The 23,626-nt window shown below is 40.0% G+C and overlaps 1 protein-coding gene across 1 annotated transcript in view; it reads left to right on the top strand.

The window, feature by feature from the left end:
* The window catches only part of UBE2H (ubiquitin conjugating enzyme E2 H), a 97,081-nt gene extending 73,894 nt beyond the window's left edge, over positions 1–23,187 (top strand). The window contains exons 4-7 of the mRNA XM_030853801.2: positions 558–597; positions 1,906–1,958; positions 16,813–16,941; positions 21,819–23,187. Coding sequence (XP_030709661.1) covers positions 558–597; positions 1,906–1,958; positions 16,813–16,941; positions 21,819–21,943 — 347 coding nt within the window. The 3' untranslated portion in view covers positions 21,944–23,187. The remainder of the gene's footprint in view (positions 1–557; positions 598–1,905; positions 1,959–16,812; positions 16,942–21,818) is intronic.
* The last annotated feature ends 439 nt before the right edge of the window (positions 23,188–23,626 follow it).

The raw sequence follows: 23,626 nt of genomic DNA on the forward strand, positions 1-23,626 counted from the left end.
TGAGTAGACTAAAGTTAAAGGAAATACTTTGGTCACTGTTCTTATGAAATCCTTTGCGGTTTGGAAGCAGTACTCCTTTAGCATTTCAGCAGCTTCATTCATGTTCCGCACACGGTGTAGCACAATGATACGAGTAACTGAGCTTCGGAAGGAGAAGTTCAAATGCAGAACCTCCACATTTAGTGACTGAACAATAAAACTTTGGGGAGGAAAGTCAGAGTAGCTTTCTTAACTTTTATCATGGCACTAGTTATAAACCATTTAGTACTATAAATTTTCTTGGCAAGTACCTTCATAGCTCAGAAAATAATTTCTTGTAATGATTATTTTGTATTAGAAGCTGCATTGCTCTCAGAGTTTGCTCATTTGATTAGTAGAACTCTGATGTATTTTAAGTAATTGACACATTCAGGAGAATGTAGTCTTACCAGTAACCAAAGATCTAAGATTGAAAGTAATGAGTTATCCTAATACTGAAATTGTTTCCGTACTGAAATACTTTTAAACTAATTGTTCTCTGGATACTTTTTGCTGCTAATTAACATCTCTTTTTACAGGATTCATGAATAAAATTTTCCATCCCAACATTGATGAAGCGTAAGTAACTGTTTAAAAATGTTTAAATCTTAGCAGCAGCTGCTCTTGGTTAGAGTTCATCTCTCTGTTATTAAAAAAACCTCAATTATCTTTTTGGATTTTAACAACAGATCGGACTGTAAGAATGGTCACTTCCATTATAGAATCCAGGACTACGATATTCCACCTTAGTTCAGGGTCCACTATTGGACTGCTTGGTTTTTTCCACTGTCATGAATGGGTCTTTCATTTCCCTTGATATCCAGCTAACATTTGTAATATTCCATATCTCTGTTCTCTTTGTATAGACACTGTCCAGAGATCTGTCTTCAGTGTACAGATTATATTATTTTCAGCCCTTAAAGTATTTCTCAGTCCTTGAGAGTAAAGCAAACAGTTAATGAATCTTAATTATCCCTTTCTTTCCTTCTAATATTTTATTAGTGATATTTTAAAATGTGATATCAGTGCCTCCTATTTTATACTTCCAGTGCTATTTAGAATACTATTTGTCCTGCAGTTTTTCCTTGTCATGGCACTAAATTTTGATATTACACACACGCACACACGTGCATACATATGAAGTATTCTGAACTCTGAGAGGTTGTATGTACATATATACATCATGCCCCATGGTCCTTTAATACTTTCATGTATCAGTCATCTTAACAAGGATGTTCTCTTATATAACTGCAGTATAGTTGTCAGATTCAGGAATTACATATTAATGCAGTACTTTTTCATCTACTGCCATATTCTGGTAATGGACTTTTTAGCACTTTTTTTTTCCATTCATTAAAGGATCCAGTCCAGTATCATCTACTGCATTTAGTTGTCATGTTTCTTTAAACTACTTCAATCTGAAACCATTCCTCAGCTTTTTATAAAATTGACATTTTTAAGGAATAAAGACCAGTTATTTCATACTGTCCCTTAGTTTGGATTTGTCTGATTTTTCCTTATAATTAGGTTCAGAGTATGCTCTTAAGGCCAGAAAACCAAAAAGTGAGATTGTGTCCTCCTCAGGGTATCCTTTTTGGAGGCACACAAGTTTGTCTGCCCTGATAACCAATGGTAATTCTCATCACATGGTTAAGGTGTTGTCTGGTTTCTCCATTGTATAGTTACTGGTTTTCCCTTTCAATCTGTAAGTAGACACAAGACTTTGTGTATATTCTGCTCCTCATCATGTTTTCCCCAATTGGGATTCTTTGGTTTTTTTTTTTTAATCTATTAAAAATATTTTTCCTGATGATTAAACTAGTTGCCAAATACATGCAGCTAACTTTCTAATTTTTTTAAAAATGCCATTCTTTCCATCTGTTTCAGGTCAGGAACTGTGTGTCTAGATGTAATTAATCAAACTTGGACAGCTCTGTATGGTGAGTTTGGCCATGGAATATTTTTTAGAGATGTTGAGACACTGCCTAAAAAAATGTTGTTTGGATTTTCTTCTCTGGTTTAAAATGTTTTGTTGGGAATGGGAAAGGATTTTGAAAGCCGGTGGGAAAGTTTAATCAGTGAAAAAAACGTTTTCTCATGAGTACAGACTTTGGTTTAGCAGTGGAAGTTTGAAATTATCTTGTAAGATTCTGAAATTAATGTACAGTGTTACACATATGCAGACACACAAATACATACGCAGACATTTTATATATGTGTTATTCTGAAGCACATTGTATACATGTTTATCTGTAATGCCTTTTAGTTTTGGAAAAACTCTTAGGAATGTCCCTTTGAAATGAGATGGTGTATTAAGAGGTTTGGGGGATCATCATCTGTTTCAAAGGTGAAAACTTTGTTATGAAGCAAAGAATAATTTAGCCTTACCTTCAGTGCTGAAATTGACATATGATCTCTTACAGTGAATCAGCATGTAAATTGAGATCACAGAGAGAGAGAAGCCTTATCAGGCCTTGTAACTTGCTTGGGGAGCTAAAAGTATTTTTAAATATATTTAAAGTTTATTAGGGATACAACAAATCAATCTGTTCTCCCCACATGTCCAAGTTCTCAGGCTTCACAGACTCTCCCTCTTCTCGTGCACCCACCTCGTGAAGCTTCCCCTGATGCTCCAGCTGGAAGTAATCTCTGGACAGGCCTAAATTTTATAGCTCTTTTTTTGTGGCCTGCTTTTACTTTCTACCTTGTGTTTGTTGTCTGTGCCTACATTTTCTGTGCTACTGGATTATTTCCTGCCCTAAGGGCTGTCAGGGTGTTGGTCTGATTTGTGTTTAAGTCCTGGCACTCCTAGCAGGGTGCCTCGCACCAATGTGTTTGTAAGAATGAGTGGTACAGACAACAAACACTTGCTGAGAGGTGCAGAGCGGGAAAGATCACTTCAGGCTGGGGTTACCTAGAGACGGCCTCCCCTTGTTGGAGAGTTGTGAGACCTTTTAGCGGTCTTAAGGTACATAAGACCCCTTATTCCAGCCACCATCTGCAAGTCACCTTGTTTGTACTAGGATGGTGATAAGAATCACAGAGGTTGGTCACCAGCAGCACACAGTTAATCCTTTTTTTTTTTTTTTCCTCCTCCTAATTCCTTCAAGAGTTATTTCCTCTGCCTGGAGTTATCCTCCCTGATCTTTGTGTAGCTGGTACCTTCTTTTATCATCTCAAACATGCTTCCTTAGAGAAGCCTCATTTCCTGGCCACTTGATCTGAAATAACGCCCCTCCATAGCACAGCACCCTCTTTAAAAACCTTAAAATTTATTTATTGTTTATCTTGTCCTATCAGATTGTAAGCTCCACAAGATCAGGGACTTTGTCTCATGTGTGCGCATGCGTGCATGTGTGCGTGTACATATGTACAAGTGCCTAAAGCAGTAGCCCATGTACAATGAGGGTTCACATATTTGTTGAATTAATAAGTGAATTAATCATGCCCAGTACTGTTTAACATGAGAGTTTTAGGGAAACAGCAGCTTATAAGGAGATGAGGCAACAAGAAAGGACATATACACTGAGGTTGGTTAAAGGGATTCCTTTTAAGATGGTTTTTCGGTAAAAATGTCTTGTGGCAGGTTGCCTGGAATATCTGATGTAATAATGTATTTTCTTAAACTGCATTCACATTGTAGAAATATACATAACTAAATGCTGCAAGCTGGTTCCAATGACAATAAAGTAAATTGGACTTTAGTTTAACTAATTCTTTTACTACTGACCAGAAGAGCTTTGTGGAAGAGGTTTGCTGATTGTCAAGTACCTCACATCTCAGAACAGATTTTTTTTAAATAACAGTTTTATCGAATTATAACTCACATACATAAAATACACCCATTTAAAGAGTGTAATTTGATGATAGTTTTTAGTATATTCACAGTTATTTACAACCATTCCCACATTTTTATCATAGAATATTTTTATCACCTCAAAAGGAAACCCTGTACCCTTTAGCTATCATCCCCTCATTTCCCAGCCCCATCCCCCAGCCCGAGGCAATAACCAACCTTCTTGTTGTTTGTATAGATTTGCCTATTCTGGACATTTCTTGTAAATGGAATTATACTATATGTGGTGTTTTGTAACTAACTTTTTTACTTCATATAATGTTTTCAAGATTCATCTATGTTGTAGCATGTATCAGTACTTCATTCCTTTTTATGGCCAAATAATACTCTAGTCTACAGATACCATTTTTATTTGTCAGATGATAGACATTTGGGTTGTTTACACCTTTTAGCTATTATGAATAATGCCTCTATAAATATTTGTGCACAGGTTTCTCTGTGGACATATGTTTTCATTTCTCTTGGGTATGTACCTGGGGGTAGAATTGCTCGGAGATATGGTGACTTTGTTTAACCATTTGAGGAACTATTTTCCCAGGTGGTACCATGTTAACATTCCTGCCAGCAGGTGTATGAGGTTCAGAATAGACTTTCAAGCAACAGGCCAGCGTGACTAAGGTTTCATCACATCTATAAAATGTTAGAATATGTTCTTGTATTACCTTGCAAAGCATTTAGTAAGTAACAAGAATTAAACCACATTGATGAAAGTGAATTTTGATTTCTGTATTACATGTGTACAAGTTACCACTAAGTGTTCCATAATACAAGAACATGAACACACTAACAGGTAAGTGTAGGAAAGCAGGAAGAAAATTTTTTTTTTTTTTGAAAATATTTTTATAGTATAGTCAAAATTATACTCAGCATGGGAAAACTGTTTTGACATTTTTCTCAAGTCCGAACTATTCCTCAAGAAAATTCAACATTTTTTTCATGGAAAGATTTAGGAGCAGGTAAATACAATCTATATGAAAGTACTGGTAGAAAGGGTTGGTTTAGATGACCTTGAAGTTTCTTTTAGACTTATCTGATCTTGAGATCTAAACTGAATTTTTATTACAAGCTGCTAAACCCTCCGGCATTGAAGGTTAGTTTCGTCATTGGTGAATTTTGAATCACTCAATTTCCTGCTGTGATTCTTGAATTTTAGTTCAAAGGACAAAAACAAATCTAACTTAATACGAAACAACTAATAGAAAGTTGGCAAGTTAACACAGATATTCAACTGAAAAGCAAAAGGCTTAGCTTGGTAACCAAAACTTGTTTCAACTCTACTATATAATATGGTAAGGAGCAAGGAGTTACTTGTGAAATTTCCTGCAATTAGCTTTGCCCCAGGGCATGCATGTACTGTGCAATAGATATACATATTTTTATTATAACAGCAATTCCCAGATGAAATTCAGATTTATACTCATCATAACCTGATAATAAACAATGTTTATGTTTATTCCTCCACCACCCCTCACCAACTCCACAAAAGAAAATTGATTTCTGGCAGCCCATTTGACTCCTTGCCTCTGTTCTTCTCCTGTTTTCCTTTGCCAAGTGTACATGCAGTTTGTTCATTCAGAAGCTCAAAATTGGTATAATTGTAGTTTAATCACCCAGTAATTTAAAATTTTATATTTAATCTTGAAAGAGAGCATATTATAGTGGTTAATTTTGTAAAGAAGCTTGTCATCAATATGAAGCTATCTATTGAGTTTGAAGTTACTATTGTTACTCTTTGTGACATTAAAAGGAAAGTAGCAGATGCCATCACAGAATTGATTCATTTTGGCTTCCTGTATGATGGCATCTTTTTTTTTTTTTTTTTACATCCCTTCGTGCTCTTCCAGACAGGAATGATAAAAGCTCTGGAAAACTTAAAATTCAGCCAAGGGGATCTGGATTTCAATTTCAAAAACAACTGTAATTTTAAAGACTGATGAAAGGAAAGTTCATTAAGCCATAGGTAGCTTGTTTTCTGTTTTCCTTTTTACTCAAATATATTTTATCCATAGTTGTGTTTTCACCCCACACTCCTGGAAGCTCAGGTGCCTTCACTGCAGTACAGCTTCAGTTTCCCTCCCGCCATTCTGAGCCATGCATACTTGACCCTCGTAAATTGTGTTTCTCTCTCCGACTTTCGTTTTACTCATTTCTTGACTGACTTGGTAAATTACTTATTTGTGGACTAAGTTGTGGACAAGTAATGTAGAAGACAATTTTCATATAAAATTGGGCAGTTTATAATTTTATTCTGGGCTTCCCTGGTGGCGCAGTGGTTGAGAGTCCACCTGCCGATGCGGGGGACACAGGTTCGTGCCCCGGTCCGGGAAGATCCCACATGCCGCGGAGCGGCTGGGCCCGTGAGCCATGGCCGCTGAGCCTGCGCATCGGGAGCCTGTGCTCCGCAACGGGAGAGGCCGCAACGGTGAGAGGCCCGCGTACCGCATAAATAAATAAATAAATAAATAAAAATTTAAAAATAATTTTATTCTCACCTTTAGGGTTGCTAGCCAATGGACTGGATAGTTCTCTTATTTTGCTGGTGAGAAAAATCAACATTTGGGAACTTATTTCCCCTAGAGTCATTTGGGGGGGGCGGTCAGTAACAGACAAATGAGTTTGACTACAACAAAAGGAATGCTTCAGGAACTTTGGGATTAGAGTTAGGAGAAACAGTGCTTCTTTTTACTAGGCATTTAGAAAAATTTTAAATCATAAATTTACTTAATAGTACTATGCTGTAACCTAATGATTTTGAGCGGCTAAATGAATTTAAGCCTTTTCGTGTTGGAAGTACATTGTTATTACATACCTCTTTTCAGTCAGGTAGCCTGTGAATCTTTCCAAACAACTCAAATTTTGGCTGAGGGTAACTTTATCTTAAAATAATGCTTTATGCTGCATGAGTGTTTGCTAGCTATGTTTCTAGACATTTTAGTATAGTTGCAGAGATAAGAGATACATTTATCTATCTGCATGGATGATTGAGAGGCCAGCAACCACTGTTTCAACAGGCTTGAGAACTCAGTATTGATCCATCCATGCTGGAATCACAAACATCATCCTGCTTTTGGAACAGCTGGATGTCATTATGAGTCTCCTAGACAGACCCAGGTAGAGCAGTTTCTTTCTAGTACTATGGAGAAAGGTCAGCTGTAGTAGATAAAGAAGAAATATGCTGAGTTTTGGATTTGATGGTTTCCACAATGCTAGCTCCATGATCCACCTCCTTTGTCTGCTTGTAAATATTTAGATTTGGTGTTGGCATGTGCCCCAGGAGTTTAATTAGCTATACATAGAAAAATGGGGCTTTCTTGGGTTGAACAACCTAGCAGAAATTCGTTAAAAACACCACATTCACTGACAGTCAGCATTAGAACCATGGAGTGGTCCAGGCTTTGTGCATCGTGGGATATGAGCCAGGCTACGGTCCTGAAAGACAGCCACAGCCATGTTTTTCTTTCTTTGGGGCTGTAGCTTCAGGGCTCCATTGTGATTTTATGGATTTGTTTTGTCTTCATTTGCTTGTGATCACTGTGTCTAGGTAAAGTCTTTCCCCATGCATGGTCATTTATCTTATAATTGCATGAAGTTATCTTGTTCTTTTCTGACATTAAAGACAAACTAAATTATTGCCTAGTAATTTAAAACTTTAATAATGAGTTTTAGTATGACTGTAAGAATACCCAACTAGCTAATTATACATTAACTGCCCTCATTTCTAGAAGGGTAATAACAAATCCTACTACCGTGTTTTAGCTTGCAATCTTTTAAGGTAAGCAGGGTCATACCAGGTTTAAACCAGGATGAATTGCCCTCTCAAGAACACCTAAGTAAGGTGGGAAGTGTTTTGAGATCGACATGGCAACAAGGGGAATGTTTTTTGGTGAACAAAAGTCTGTTTTCTTCATTCTGATCTATGTAGTAGCATTCATTTCCTTCTGCAGATCTCTACGGTTTAAATACATTGTGGAGAGGGAGTTGCAATTAGGCAATGGATGGAAGATTATTTTCTAAGACAGTGGAATGCTTTAAAACGTTCCATGTTATAAAACTACACACCTCTGGTTGGTGACCTGGTGGTCTGGCAGTTAGGATATATCTGGTATTCCACCAAGTTTTAATTAGTACCCTATGTCTTTGACATTGCTCTTTCCCACATACAACAGGAATACCTGTTTTTAGCTTGGAATACTTAAAAAAGTGTAATGGTAGTGTAGTGAGATTAAGTATATCTCTCAGGAATATTGCAAAAATTCTTCAAGTGTTTGCTGATTCTTATTAATTCCTGATGATTGCTCTCTCTCTTTTTTAAGAGGTGTGAGGAGAGAAGAGTTTTGTTTTTTGCATGCATGACCCTCTTCATGAGACTTTTATTCTATCTTTAAAAGATCCGCATGGACTAACACGAGATCACGTGTACATCTAATGAGTTTCACACTCTTTGTATATTTTATCCACACAGAAGACCCTCTCAGTTAAGTGATTGGACACATTCTTGAATATATCATCTGGGATACTGGTTTGCTATATGTATTATTCCATTAAAGCATGTTAGCATTCAGTGGCCAGCTGGTTCTGTGTCACAGCACCACACAAGTCTTTGTGGTGTTCTGCTTCAGCTTGCCACATGTGTGCCCTCAAACAGCTAGTAAGAGAATATTTAATCTCAAGGCCATTTCTTTTTTCAAATCTACCTGCCTATCTGAAGGCATTCCTCCTAATTGGCTTTATTGAGGTTTTCCTCTAGGGGATGTCTGTCACCTTTTAGGGCCCACTGCTTACTCAGTCTTTCATACATAACAACTGCTTGACTATATGCAATGCTGATCCTTCAGCTGAAGAGAGGTATAGGTTTCTGGCTCCTCCTCCTTTTAGGGGGTAGAATTTCACTGTTTTTAGTATTCACAGACTACAAGCAGAAGAAAATTAAAGTAAAAGACTCAAATTAATCATTAATAGTGCAACTTCTTAAGAGCTGACAAGAGTAGAAAAGATCTATTAATTAACCCAAAATTCTTAGATAACCTGAAGAAATCTGGAAATTTTATTTGTCCTCTTTCAGTCTTGTAAACTTTGACCACATATATGTCAGTGTGTTTTCATACATATAGTTAGATACCACCACCCCCCAAAAAAAAGGACAAAAAAAAAAAAACCTTGAGCAAATGAAATGGAATTTTATGATTGTTTTTATTTTGAACATGTAACTATAAATTCATGGCTTGCTTAGCAATATGATGAATTAATTACAGTTCCTTATAAGATGAGCAAAGTCAATCAATGGGATTTTGAAAGGTCAGCTGATGATTTTCTCTAGCAAATCAAGGATAGCATGGGTTTGTTTGGTTTTTTAAAATTATTGTATTTTTGGCTGAGTTGAGCCTTGGTTGCTGCGCGCGGGCTTTCTCTAGTTGCGGTGAGCAGGGGCTACTCTTCGTTGCGGTGCGCGGGCTTCTCATTGCGGTGGCTTCTCTTGTTATGGAGCACGGGCTCTAGGCGCACAGGCTTCAGTAGTTGCGTCACGTGGGCTCAGTAGTTGTGGTTCACGGGCTCTAGAGCACAGGCTCAGTAGTTGTGGCGCACAAGCTGAGTTGCTCCGCGGCATGTGGGATCTTCCTGGACCAGGGATCGAACCTGTGTCCCCTGCATTGGCAGGCGGATTCTCAACCACTGTGCCACCAGGGAAGCCCCGGATAACATGGTTTTAATTCCCAGGTGATCTCAACTTATTTAGCCATCAGCTTCAACTATAATGGCCAAAAGCCATGGAAAGAGGAGGTCATAGTCATTGGTTCTGGTTCACTAGAATCTACTTCTTGTGGGTTTTTACCCAGCTTTTTACCTCTCTGATTGTGAGCAGGACTTTTCCTTTCTTCCTCTCCTTTTAGCCCTGCTCCCTATTGAATTACAAAACAGTTAAATACCTTAAGGAGTCATGGCTAACTCAGTGATTCTGAGCTTTGGAAGCCAGGAGTCCTCCAGGAGGGAGAAGGTCAGTAAAGTGTAAGTTTGTTTGGATAGCATGCTTCTGGAGTACGAAGTTTTGTAGGAAAAGAAAAGGAACTTGCTCTTGATGGGAAATGACCTGAGTGTTTTAAGGAAGTGTTTTCTGCTTCCAAAGGTAAGAGTTTGGAGGCTGGAAGGCCATCCAGAGATGGTTGTCCTAATCCAGGTCTAGAAAGATACATTGGGCTTGATGTAGTTACATGCCAGTGGAAACAGAAGAGGAACTAGAGGCATTTCACTAGGATTAATAGTGAGTCTGGGAAATTGACTGAGTACATGGAATAAAGGAGGAAGGCCTAACCAAGGTCCTTCCGGAGGTTTGGAGCCGTCGATCTAGGTTTTAGGAGAAAGGAATAGGTTTTCAGGGAAATAATTTTAGGCATGTTTAAGACCAGAAATGTAAAGGACCAATTAGAAGGATTTGCTAGTTATCAGCATAGACTTATTTCTTTAAAATTGTGAGATGATGAGCTTCCTGGAGTAAGAGTATAAAATACACTCTGTATTAATACAAAGACCACAGAATTCACATTGCTGAGCAAGTGGCTGATGTCTTTCCAAACAAGTTTTTCTGTATGTTTTTTGTTTGTTTGGCTTTAAAAAGAAGGAACCCAGGGCCTCGGATATCTGGGGAACAAGGAGTAGGGTGAGAAAAGGGGGAAGGATAGGTGGCATTGGAGAAGGGAGAAGGGCTATGATGGCTGGTGGTACCTGGCCGTGACTGTGCTGTACCATGGTGGTGTTTTCTGAGTCACAGCATTTGGGGTGTTAAATCTGAAAAACAAACAAAGATTATGCAAGTTCAAGTCTCTGAGAGGACTGCCGGCTTGGTAATTGTGGTTCCTGATGGGGCTGACCAAGTCAAGCTTTGGCATCCACAGGGTTTTAACCTGAAGATAGCAGTATGCTTTACAAAGGTTTCCATTTTAATGTTCAAAGGAAATAGAGGAAGAAGAAATAACTTATGGTCACTGGTTCATAAACGCCAAGAATAAAACATGAGATATGTGATTCATCCCCTCCTGAGTGTCTTCTCTTTTAAGCCATGTACCCATCTTTTTGTGAGTCACCTGGAGTAGGGTGGCTTTACTTTAGGAATTGGTGCAGGGCGTCCTTGATGGTGCAGTGGTTGAGAATCCGCCTGCCAATGCAGGGGACACGGGTTCGATCCCTGGTCCGGGAAGATCCCACATGCCACGGAGCAACTAAGCCCGTGCGCCACAACTACTGAGCCTGCGTTCTAGAGCCCGCGAGCCACAACTACTGAGCCCGAGTGCCACAACTACTGAAGCCCACGTGCCTAGAGCCCATGCTCCACAATGAGAGAAGCCACTGCAATGAGAAGCTCGCGCACTGCAATGAAGAGTAGCCCCCCGCTTGCCACAACTAGAGAAAGCCTGCGCACAGCAACGAAGACCCGACACAGACCAAAAAAAAAAAAAAAAAATTGGTGCATTTTTGTGTGGGTGACTCATTTTAATTATTAATAAGTATTCCTTGAGGGATACAGGTAGCTGAAATTTCTTCTGAGAAGATGGCATATTTGTATTAATATTTTAGTCCTTTGATGTAGTTTGAAGCCTATTTTATAGTCATTTTTAGAAATGTGTATTTCTTCTTGTAAGGAGCTGCAGTATTCTCTTTTTGCAGATGAAGAAATTGAGATGCAGAGAGGAAGAGACCTGCTTTCCTACCTATAGTTTGGAATACCTCCACCTGGAGTGAATGATGGTGACAGCAGTGTGCAGAAAAAGGACAATGAAAGGGTCAGGGAGGGCTACTAAATTAGAACCTCTTCAGCAGCGTAGCTGTCAAGACCTAAACATTTTCTTGAGCTAGAGAACCCACAAGCACATAGCTCTTCCCATTTGGTCTCTGGGGTTAGGAGTGTGTAGAGTAGGTAGTGCATTTCTGCACACGTATCACAAACATGCAGATGCTAACCAATCCTAAATCAGAAGCCCTGGAGTAGGTATGCATATTTTGAAAAACCCTGTGGGTAATTTTAATGGACGAACAACCAGGACCTAGACTTGCCCAAGAACCATTGCTGTAGACTGAGTGGGGTAAATGCTGCTTTTGATGAGAGATAAGTATAATTTGAGTGTTTTTAAAAATTAAATATGGATATAAATGATTAGTTTATGTGCCTAAGCTGAACTATGAGTGTTGTAATATTGTTAACATTAATACTGTAAGATCAGGTTGAAGAATCAGTCCTAATGGACTGCATTTTGGTAAGTGCTGATTTAGTCCAAGGCAAAAGTAAGAGCTGTTTGCTCATGGTAGACCATACTTATCAGGGTTCTTGGGACTTTCTTTAAAAATTAAGGTATCCAGGGCTTCCCTGGTGGTGCAGTGGTTGAGAGTCCGCCTGCCAATGCAGGGGACACGGGTTCGTGCCCCGGTCCAGGAAGATCCCACATGCCGCGGAGCAGCTGGGCCCGTGAGCCATGGCCGCTGAGCCTGCGCGTCCGGAGCCTGTGCTCTGCAATGGGAGAGGCCACAACAATGAGAGGCCCGCGTACCGCAAAAAAAAAAAAAAATTAAGGTATCCAGTAATGGGGGCACCTGACTGTAATCTCTAGATTGTGCGATCCATGTCTGGTTCTCTCCCTTCCAAAAAGTGGAAGGTCAGTGTTTTTTAAAAGACTTTGGAACTGATAGATGTTTTATATTATTAACAATTCTAGGGGGAAAAAATTTTATTATGATGGATTTTTCCAAAGATGAGTATCTTTATTTCATTCTTGGTTTATGGTTTATGTCTCTTCTGCTAGAATATTTATCTTGAAAGAAGATTTTGTGCACATCTGCATGTTTGAGAGATATTTCTTTGGGGAGGAACCTCTCAATGGTAGTCATTCTGTTAGCCACTTTCAGGAATACTTTACTGCTTTAAAATGGCCATGGCAACAACATCCTGGCCTTCAAAAGCTGTCATCTTTACCCAAAACTGGGCTGCGTACTTTTCCTTTCCTGCTCTTCTGTTTTAGAGGTGTGACTCAGCACATCTGTAAAATGGATCAAAAGTATGTTGATGTCGGAAGACAGTAGACACAGGAAAGGAGAAACCAATAATTGAGGGTTCTTTTTTTTTTTTTTTAATTGAGGGTTCTTTTATTTGTTTGGAACAAATACATAGGCAAAGCCACTTATTGGTAGCTTGAAAAACTTAAAAGTAATGGTGAGGGGTATAAAATCTTTTCCTGGAACACATGAAACACCTAGTTATGAGACATGTTGTCTGCAATATTTCTCAAGTCCTGAAGTGCTTCTGAACTTAAAACCTGCACTTTATTTTTTTTTCAAGTTTTTTGTTGTTTGATAGGAACATTCAGCTGTTAATCTTTTGGGGGCAGCACCAATAATGCTGATGTGGCAGGAGAGGCCCCCAGTTTACTCCTGAACATTCTCTGCTTAGAGACCATCCTGTTGGCCTTGAACATGTGAGAAAGAAAAACTTTGGGGAGGAGGGTGGCCATTTCTGAAGGTATACAGTTTGATGCAGAGATGTGGGGAGCTTTTGCCATCATGGTTGAGATAGTGTTCCTTTCATCCACTAACAGAAGCAGTGTAGTGCATAAGCCCAGGTTTGAAACCCAGCCCCTTGGACAAGTTACCTAACCTCTCTGTGCCTCATTTTCCCCATATGCAAAATGGAGATAGTAATGGTACCTACCTCATTGGCTGTAGTGAAATTAAGAGTGTATATAGGGGCTTCCCTGGTGGCGCAGTGGTTGGGAGTCCGCCTGCCGATGCAGGGGGCGTGGGTTCGTGCCCCGGTCCAGGAGGATCCCATGTGCTGCAGAGCGGCTGGGCCCGTGAGCCATGGCCGCTGGGCCTGCGCGTCTGGAGCCTGTGCTCTGCAACGGGAGAGGCCCGCGTACCGGGAAAAAAAAAAAAAAGAGTGTATATGTAAAGTGTTTACAGGGCCTGGCTTGTAGTAAGGGCTGTGTAAGTGTAAACTCTTGCTGCCATTACTATTACTGTTACTATTATTAGTGTTACTGTAACTCTGCTTTGGGATCATGTTCAGTTTGTAAAACTTGGGGTTCACACCCCTTTTCTTCTTAATTTGCTTACCTTTTAGCATTTTCTACCATTGCCTTGATAACCCACCCACTTAAGGATAAAGAGAGGAAAATTTTTTTCAGACTTTCCATGTTTTATTAAATGTTTCAAACATATGCAAAAGTAGAAAGGACACACTTATATGCAAATACTATTTTTAAAGGCAAAAAAAGTAAAGTGTCATTTGAAGTGTGAAAATACAAGCCTTTTGCTTTGACATAACTTTCTTAAAATTTTTATTTACTTTTAATTTTTCCTTTTTTTTTTTTTTTTTTGGCTATGTCAGGTCTTAGCTGGGGCACACAGGATCTTCATTGAGGCCTGTGAGATCCTTCATTACAGTGCGTGGTCTCTTCGTTGTGGCACTCGAGCTTCTCTCTAGTTGTGGCCTGCGGGTTTTCTCTCTCTAGTTGTGGCGTGTGGGCTCCAGAGCGCATGGGCTTTGTAGTTTGCAGCACACGGGCTCTCTCGTTGAGGCATTCAAGCTCGATAGTTGCAGTGCACGGGCTTAGTTGCCCCACGGCATGTGGGATCTTAGTTCCCTGACCAGGGATTGAACCTGTGTTCCCTGCATTGGAAGGCAGATTCTTTACCACTGGAGCACCAGGGAAGTCCAACATAACTTTTAAAATATTCTTATGCATAACTTTTAAAATATTTTTATGCATCATACTGTGTACATCATTGTAATTCTAGAGAACATAATATTTTACAGACTTTCTCTATTCAGCATTAGAACATAAGCATTTTTCTCTGTCCCTTAGCCTTTACAAATAGTTTCAATGATTTTGTACCATGAATAGTTATTGGTTTGTTAAATATGTTGCTTCCTTTAAAACATATATATGTAAAACAGCAGTGAAAATCCTGCCATGGATGGTTGGGGTTATGTTGGAAGATCATTTTTGTTTTGCTTTTTTGATTAAGGATCTCTGCATTTGTTTCCTGGTACGTGGGAATTTTACTTTAATGTGGTTCTTTGGAAAGTTGGCCTTATCAGTAATACCAAGTCCCTAACTTGGGGTTGAAGGTAAACCTGCTCTGTGTTAGTATCTGGTGCATGAGGATAGGACTGTGCTGGCTGTCATGAAGTACAGCCAGCACAGTCCATATATCACTCTGTAGACCTGAGTGGTCCAATATGGGATCTACTAGCCACATGTAGTTATTTAAATTTAAATTAATTAGAATTAAAGATGAAAGATTTAGTCCTCACAGTCAAACCAGCTATATTTCACGTGCTCAGTAGCCACATGGCTACCATATTGGTAGCAGATGCAGATCATTATCATCATTGCAGAAAGTTCTATGGAATAGTGCAGCTCTAGGTTTTTTTTGACTGCTCAGTTTTTTTACCTTATAGTGACAAGGATGATCTGCTTCTCATAGGATTTTCTAGAGCAGAGGTCAGCAAACGTTGGCTGCCTGATTTTGTGTATAGTTTTATTGGAACACAGCCACACCCATCTGTTTATCTATTATCTATGGCTGCTTCTGTGCTAGTGGCAGGGCTGAATGTTGAGTAGCTGTGACAGACCAGATGTGGCCCACCAAGCCTAAATTAGTATTTACTCTGGCCCTTTACGAAAAAGTTTGCTGACCCCTTTTATCTAGACCAGGGTTTCTCAACCTCAGCACTATTGACATTTTGGTCCCAGATAATTATTTGTTGTGAAGGGCTATCCTGTGCATTGTGTTGTAGGATGTTTAGCAGCATCCCTGGCCTCTGTCCAGTAGACACTAGTGGCACCCCTGCACCTTCCCCCACCCGGTTGTGACAACCAGAAATTTCTCTACACATTGCCAAGTGGCCGCTGGGAAGCAACATCACCCCTGGCTGAGAATCATTAATCTAAAGTGACATGGCTTGACAAAACATTCACTTACAATACTGCATGAGAGCACTCACTCTAAAACAAAATCCATTAGAAAAGCAGAATAAATTGAAGAGTAGTTTCTATGCTACTATACTTTATTCCCTCTTGAAACAGAAATGTTTTTAATAAAACGTGATGAGTAACTAGAGTGGGCAGAGAGATGGAAGCGCTAAGGTTCCACAGTTCACTGTCTGCTAACTGAGCAGCGAATAGAATGGAAGTTAGAGCATCTCTGAAGTTATGTGGATGTGTGGTTTATTTTACAGGTTTTCAAGCCCTACTTCCTTTATAAAACACTAGGTAACTGCAGGGTTTTTGTTGTTTTTGCTGTGTATGTAGATGTGCACCCAGCACCTTGTGCTGAATCTAGTAAGAAGGGAGTTGTTAATGTTTATTAAAATGATTATTAATAAAAGCAGTAAATTGGTACTTATCTGTCTTATGATTATGATTTTAAGTGATTCTTATAGGTTCCTACCCTCATTACCTAGAATAATTGAAAAACTGGTTATATTTACCTCCATTAGAAGTTAGGAGAATTGAATTAAATGTCAAGGCTTATATAATTGTATTCAGTTCTTTTAAGATCTGGTGCTTGAATACTTTCAGAGTGGGGATTTTCAAAGCTGTAGAAAATGGCGATGTTAAGAAATTAACTGCTTGCTTTGTAAGAATGTAGAGTGCTGTACAGTATTGGGGTACAAGTTTTAATAAACCATGTAGTATTTCTAAAATCTCAGTTTACAGAGTGGAGTGAATTCGAATTGGGACAGTTGCCTTTCAAAGAGAATACCAAGTGTACCTGGTTCTTCAAATTAAAATTAAAAATTGGTATTGAAAGGAATATATAAGTCACATGTAATGGACCACTATTTTATGAAAAAATATCAGTGTAGTTAAATATGTTGACTACTGAATTCAAGTGAATTTTAGGTGAACTTGCTTGTTCCATGCATGATATATTTCTTGCTTGTTTTTCAGATCTTACCAATATATTTGAGTCCTTCCTGCCCCAGTTGTTGGCCTATCCCAACCCCATAGATCCTCTCAATGGTGACGCTGCAGCTATGTACCTCCATCGACCAGAAGAATACAAGCAGAAAATTAAAGGTAAGGCAAATAGCTTAGCCTTGAGACAGAAGAACTTAAGTCTGTTAGGTTTTGATCATTAAAAGCCCTTCTTAGTTACTCGTAATTTTTCTCAGGCCTAAAAAGAGACAGCTGTGGGCCAGAGCAGAGCTCACTAGCCTCTGTAGATTCAAGGGTCAGAGACACCTTTAGAAAGCTGGAGGTTTCAGCAAGAAAGGAGAGAGAAAGCAAAAAAGGAAAGATGAGGAAATGGGTGACTTATTAGTTGGGTGGTAAGTAGACATAACCCTGCCAGAAATCCCTGTGACCCCCTATATGAAAGAACCTTTGCTTTCATTTGCTTCCTCTTGTCTTAGAAAATTAGAAAATTGGACTGGAGAGTAAAGTATTAATTGAAAGGCATAGTCTCACATTGGTTTATAAATGGAATCATCCTGGCCCTTCAGGACAGCAGTTAACTTTGGGAGTTGGGAAATAATTACCAAATTCATCTTTAGACTTTGTTTTATTATATCATTTTACCTGTTGAATAAAAATTACCCAACTGGCTTCTTTTCTTGGTCCCATACTGATTTGCTTACATTTTGGGAAGTTTACATCGAAGGCACATTTCTACTGCAGATACCTGGCCCCAGTGCCCTGGTGCTATGGATTTTTCTATTAAAACTTAAAATGTGCTATTAAAGTTTAGAAATGTGCAAATGGTGGTAGCACTAGTTAGCTCATCCTTTAAGATTTAGGATCCTGTTTTCCCATTCTCAGTTTACAGGCTAATGGGACACGAATTTCATTAAAATGAAAATGTGGCTGTGAAAGAACAGCTAAAGCTACACACAGGGTTACCAGCATTCACCACGTTGTCCTTTTACTTCTGTGTATGTTTGAGAACTTTCATAGTGAAAAGTCTAGATACATAAAGTTCCACCAGAAAGGAGAGGAGTTCAAAGTCCATGAAAATAGGCCTACTCTTCTTAACAAATGGCAGGCATTGGTATTTACCCAATTTTTAGCTTGACTCGTTCATCTGCACAGCAGCTCAGAACATGAGCTTCTGCAAAGTGTATAGCCCCTCTGAGTACATTTGCAGGAGATGGCAGTAGAAATAATTTATGAGAGCCCAGAATGCATAGGTCTTCACTCTTAAATATGAAAGTATGAGACAGGATGTGAGCATCTGGGCCTATTTGTTGAACAGTAGTTTTTCCTTTTCTTCGTCTTCTCATTCTTCCCTGGTCTCGTAGGGTATTGTTTGGTACTTTTTGTTGAGATAAAGTAAAAATAAATCTACTCTAATTAACTTACTTAGGTCTCAGGTGCTTTGCAAATTAATATCTAATTTATGTAACCAGACATAGCCAAAGAAACATAATTCAAGAAAACATGTATTTCATTTTTAACCAGATAAAATTCTGTTATGAGACTGTCTTACTTTGACATAAGAATCACTTAACAGTGTCTGCAACCCACAGATATCTCTGTGCAGAGCATATTTCTATAGTTCTTGTATTCATTATGCCTCTAACACTATTCCTGTTTTAGTACATATCTGTTATAGTCCCAGTTACAAAAGGAACCTAACCTACGTTTTTATCTTTGAACAGCAAGCTCTAGCTTAGGGGGCTCTAGATTTCTGAAACATTAGTGTTGGCTATCACTTCCTTAGTAATCTGAGAAGATCATGACTATCAGACCTGAGCTCACCCCAGCTTCCTACCTTTATATATATCGGGCCCCCCCCCGCCCCCACCAATCTTTTCTTTGTTTCTTCCTACAGGAAATAAGAGATCTTATTTCTCGGACCCAGTCCCCCCACCAACATGATCTTGTTCTCCATTTATCCTTCCTCCTAGCACTGTTGGTCTTCCTTCTCTTCCTGGTTACCCACCACCCCCATACTCAAAGGTATCCCCATGTCGGAAGCCTTTATCTGTTTCTGTGGACTCCTTTAGGAGTCCTGCTGTTTGTTTCCCCTCCTCTCTCCTCTTTTTTTTTTTTTTTTTTTTTGTGGCTGCATTGGGTCTCACTGCTATATGCAGGCTTTCTCTAGTTGCGGCGATCAGGGGCTTCTCCTGTTGTGGACCACGGGCTCTAGGCGTGCGGGCGGGCTCAGTAGTTGTGGCTCACAGGCTCTAGAGCACAGGCTCAGTAGTTGTGGCGCAGGGGCTTAGTTGCTCCGCAGCATGTGGGATCTTCCCGGACCAGGGCTCGAACCTGTGTCCCCTGCATTGGCAGGAGGATTCTTAACGACTGCACCACCAGGAAAGTCCTCCTGTCTTCTTAATCATTTGGATTTTTCTCATGACCCATTTTCCTCTCTGCAGCTTTGGTATTTTACCCCTTGCCTTTCTGAAAACTTTTCTCGTTCCATTCCTAAACGTGATCATTCTCATAAGATTTGGGTCCTTCGGCCCCTCTCTCCTTCCTCCACCCGTTAGGGAGCTAATTCACCCCTTACCGCTTTAGATAATCCCCTCCAGGTAGTCGGTTTCCACGCCTGACATCTGAGGTCAGTGTATGTAACCTTTCTCACCGTGAACATGATTCATATTTAGTTGGTGCTATTTTATCTTGTAAATTATTGGGCTTCCCTGGTGGCGCAGTGGTTGAGAGTCCGCCTGCCGATGCAGGGGACACGGGTTCGTGCCCTGGTCTGGGAAGATCCCACATGCCACGGAGTGGCTGGGCCCGTGAGCCATGGCCGCTGAGCCTGCGTGTCCGGATCCTATGCTCCGCAATGGGAGAGGCCACAACAGTGAGAGGCCCGTGTACCACAAAAAAAAAGAAAAAAGAAATATTGGACTGTCTGTAGGATGGGGCACCGTTGGAGCTGTCTAAAGATATGTCACTTCTCAAAAACCTTCCCTGAGTGGCATCTTAGCCTGCCATTCAGGGCTCTCTGTTACTGTGTGTGATCTACATCTTTGCCTTTACTCCTCTAAATATATCAATATGTAACGCACAAATTGGATGAATTTTAGATACCCAACTGTATCTGCTTCCTTAGTTCTTCAGGGAGAGTTTTCAACCATACAGAAAAACAGAGTGACTTAACTGCGTACCCACTATCCAACTGTAGCAAAACCTGTACATTTTGCCTTACTTGCTTCAGATTTTTTAAAAGAAAGAAAACAAATATAGTTCTCTCTTAATGTGTTTTAATATCCCAGCCACTTCCTTCTCCCCTGTGCTTCGGCGAGGCTGTCTATGCCTTTCCCCTGGAGTGGCGTCTCCTATGCTGCAGCTGCCAGAGCTGCTTCAAGGGTCAGTGCAGATACTGCTTTCCTGGCTCTCAGGAGCCACAGTCCCTTCCTCCTGCTTCCCACTGATGGCACTTAACCCCCTAACTGCTTTTATCTTTGTCTGTGTTTCCTGCTCATTAGTGACCTTGCTCTTCATTTTTCTATCTCCTGAAAGGCCTTATCCCAGTAAGCACTTAATACACATTGGTCTCCTTGAATATACTGAAGAAGGCTGATAGTGTCGACTTACAGTGTCCAAGAGCAGTGCCAAAGTGCAGCAACTTCTTTCTACAAAGGAAGAAAAAGTAGCCAACCCAATAGAGAATAAAAATACAATTTCTAAGACTTCAGTAAACATTTCTCTCACTCAAAAAAATGAAGGCAAGTTCCTACCTAGCCAGGGGCTTTTGATATCTCAGCATAAAATTTTGCTCCAATGAATCTGTAGGGGTGTAAGTCAGAAGCCTGCAAACTTTTTCTGTAAAGGCCCAGATTTGGCCACATATGGTCTCTGTCACATACTCATTCTTTCTTTCTTTCTTCCTTTTTAACAGCCCTTTGAAAATATAGAAAATAATCTTAGCTCGCCCTGCACTGCATCATTCAGACTTGGCCCATATACCTTCTCTTCTAGTCCCTGCAACTCCATAGGAGGAAAAACAAAGCATTCAGACGTGAGGATGTGTTTTTCTGGATAGGATTCTGTCCTGTCTTTTCATATTGTGTGTAGGCTACTTACTTGAAAAACCATCTGCACCTAGAGTTTTAGGAAAACGTTTAATTGTGTATTCAGCAGTTCTTAACATTTTTTTCAGCTAGCAGCTACAGCCTAGGCTATAGCATCATAAATCTTCAGGTAAATAAATTAATAGGTGGTAAAGTCACTCAGGCTAGCTGTGTCCCCAGGTAGCAGCTCATTCCTGAGCAGATTGAGAGACTGTCTTCACCAGCTGCTTCAAAAACCTGACAGGCAGGATCTGTTTAGACTAAAATCTATTTCTAAAATAATAGATTTGGGCTGACTGTAATTATATAACTGCAAATCTAAAAATGATGGGGGATTTCCTTATAAGTTACTATGGAATCATAACTAGTCCTGTTCTATCTGGGGGGAGAATAGTTTTATTAACATAGAAAGTAAAAGAAAATGTGAGGTTTACATTTCCCCCGTCCATCAAGTTTGGAGGAGTGCAGCCATATCAGTAGGCAACAAGGAGAGAGTGGGAGCGCCCTGGCTGGAAAACTGGGGCCTGGTTAACCCCAGACACTGTCCTGGACGTCTGCCGACCTTCCTGAGCCTTGCAGGCGAGGCCCAGGGTGCTCTGCTGTCTTCTACACATCCACGTGGGAGGTAATGGCCCAAAGAAGATCTAGCATGGTGGTGCAGTGTATCTGTTCCCCTGCAAATCAAGTGTTCAAATTTGCCTCTCTTACTAAGAGGGTGAAATGCATAAACTCCAAAGACACCTCCCTGCACAATTTTCCCCTTAGCTTTAGTGACTATAATAACTGTCATCTTTGTCATTGTCTGTTCCCTACTTCCCAAACCGAATAGGGAAAGCTTGAACCTCCCTGGGACTTGCCAGCTTTGGGGTCGCTGAAGCACATGCCTGCCTGCTCACTATCCTTGTGTTTTTTTTATCCCAACCCCCTGTGCAGAGTACATCCAGAAATATGCAACAGAGGAGGCACTGAAAGAACAGGAAGAGGGCACCGGAGACAGCTCATCGGAGAGTTCTATGTCTGACTTTTCGGAAGATGAGGCCCAGGATATGGAGTTGTAGTAAAAAAAGCACCTGCTTTTCAGAAAGACTATTATTTCCTAACCATGAGAAGCAGACTATAATATTCATATTTAAACAAAGCAATTTTTTTTATTACTAAACAAGGTTTTTATGAATAATAGCATTGATATATATATATTATATATCACCCTTTAGATCTTGATTTCTTGGTCATTTCTCAACCTGAGGTGCATAGCATATTCCCACATTCCATTTTGGTAGCAATATGCAGTCCGAATGCATGCATTCATAAGTCCATTTAGCCAAGTCAGCCTGTGTGCTACTGAACTGTCAAAAGAAACAGCCGCTCTGATAGATAGACATGAGTAAAAATAACAGGAAAAAGTTGCTTCTTTTATTGACGGTTCCAAAGAAACAAACCAAACCAACCAGCTCTTGGATCTGAAGATAGAATAGTACTTTTTCAAACTGGAAAGGAAGAAATTGGGGAGGAAAAGCCCTGCTTGGGAGCATTTAGAGCCAGCCATGTCAGAATCAGAGCTGCTTCTTCCTGTGCATCCTAGGTGGCCCCATTTCTGTGGAGTAACAGTATAAAACAGGGAGCTAATAATTTTTTTGACTTGGATTTTAAGTACATTTTTATATGTAGATTCCTGCCCTTCTCGCTACCAGGCCCTGCAGCCACAAGTGTTTTGCTTTGGAGAACCTTTTGGAAATGTTTTCTGAATCTGATTCTTTTTCTTGGGGGTAGAATTTGTAATCCAGACCTGTTTTTTGAGAGGACAGGACAGGAAGAGAAAAGTGACTGGGAAGATGTTTCCTCTCATCCAACACGTGCAGAGTCACATCCTCATCCTATTGTTGGCCACTGTGAGACTGCTACCCTGGACTCAGAGCTTTATATTGAGGATGGTTGTGGGGTTTGGTTTTTTTTTTTTTTCTTTTTGGTGTGTGTGCATTGTGCTTAGGTTGCAAATTTAATCTTCACCTACCAAGAGATGGCCTCCTCCTTGGACAGCCACTCAGTGGACCATTAGACTTGGGAAGAAGACCCTTCTGGTGGCTGTGACTCCTGGGTACTCTCATTCAGGTTTTGATTTTGTTTTCCCTTCTGCTGCTGCTCTTGGCAGCAGCCTGATCATCGTCTGCTCGTGGGAGTGGGAAATAGGTATTTTAGACCCAACTCACATTCTAAATTTAAAATGAGTAATAATTGGAACAAATAAAGGTTCTTGTACCCAAAGTGACTCTACATGGGAAAAACGAACAGCTTTTTTTTTTTTCAGAGTGAGACTGAATAGGAGGAAAGGATTCAGAAATATGATGTAGAACAGGTTTTGAAGGAAGAGAATTTTCTCTCCTGTATGTGTTAAGAGGAAATCAGTTTAAATGCCTGCTAATCAAATGTTTACTCAGCTAACCATATGTCCAGGTTGCTGGCAGAGTTTCTTTCAGATCTGAGTGTTGCCTGCTGAATTTGGAGAACTTCAGACATTAGCTGGTGGGGGGGGGTGGGGGGGTGGTTGACACAACCAGTAGGACAATAGCAAAATTAGCCAATCCTGAAATCTTCTCGAGATGATTTTTGAATGTCCTACTGGGATAATTTAATCCTTCTCTCTGTGTGTTTTTAGTTTATAAGTGCTATATTCCGCAAAATTTGAGTCAATGAGATTGAAGATACCCTATCTTTTTTATTCAAAAAGCACAATCTTTTCTTTG

Source organism: Globicephala melas, chromosome 9 (assembly GCF_963455315.2).
Source record: "Globicephala melas chromosome 9, mGloMel1.2, whole genome shotgun sequence".
Taxonomy (NCBI): domain Eukaryota; kingdom Metazoa; phylum Chordata; class Mammalia; order Artiodactyla; family Delphinidae; genus Globicephala; species Globicephala melas.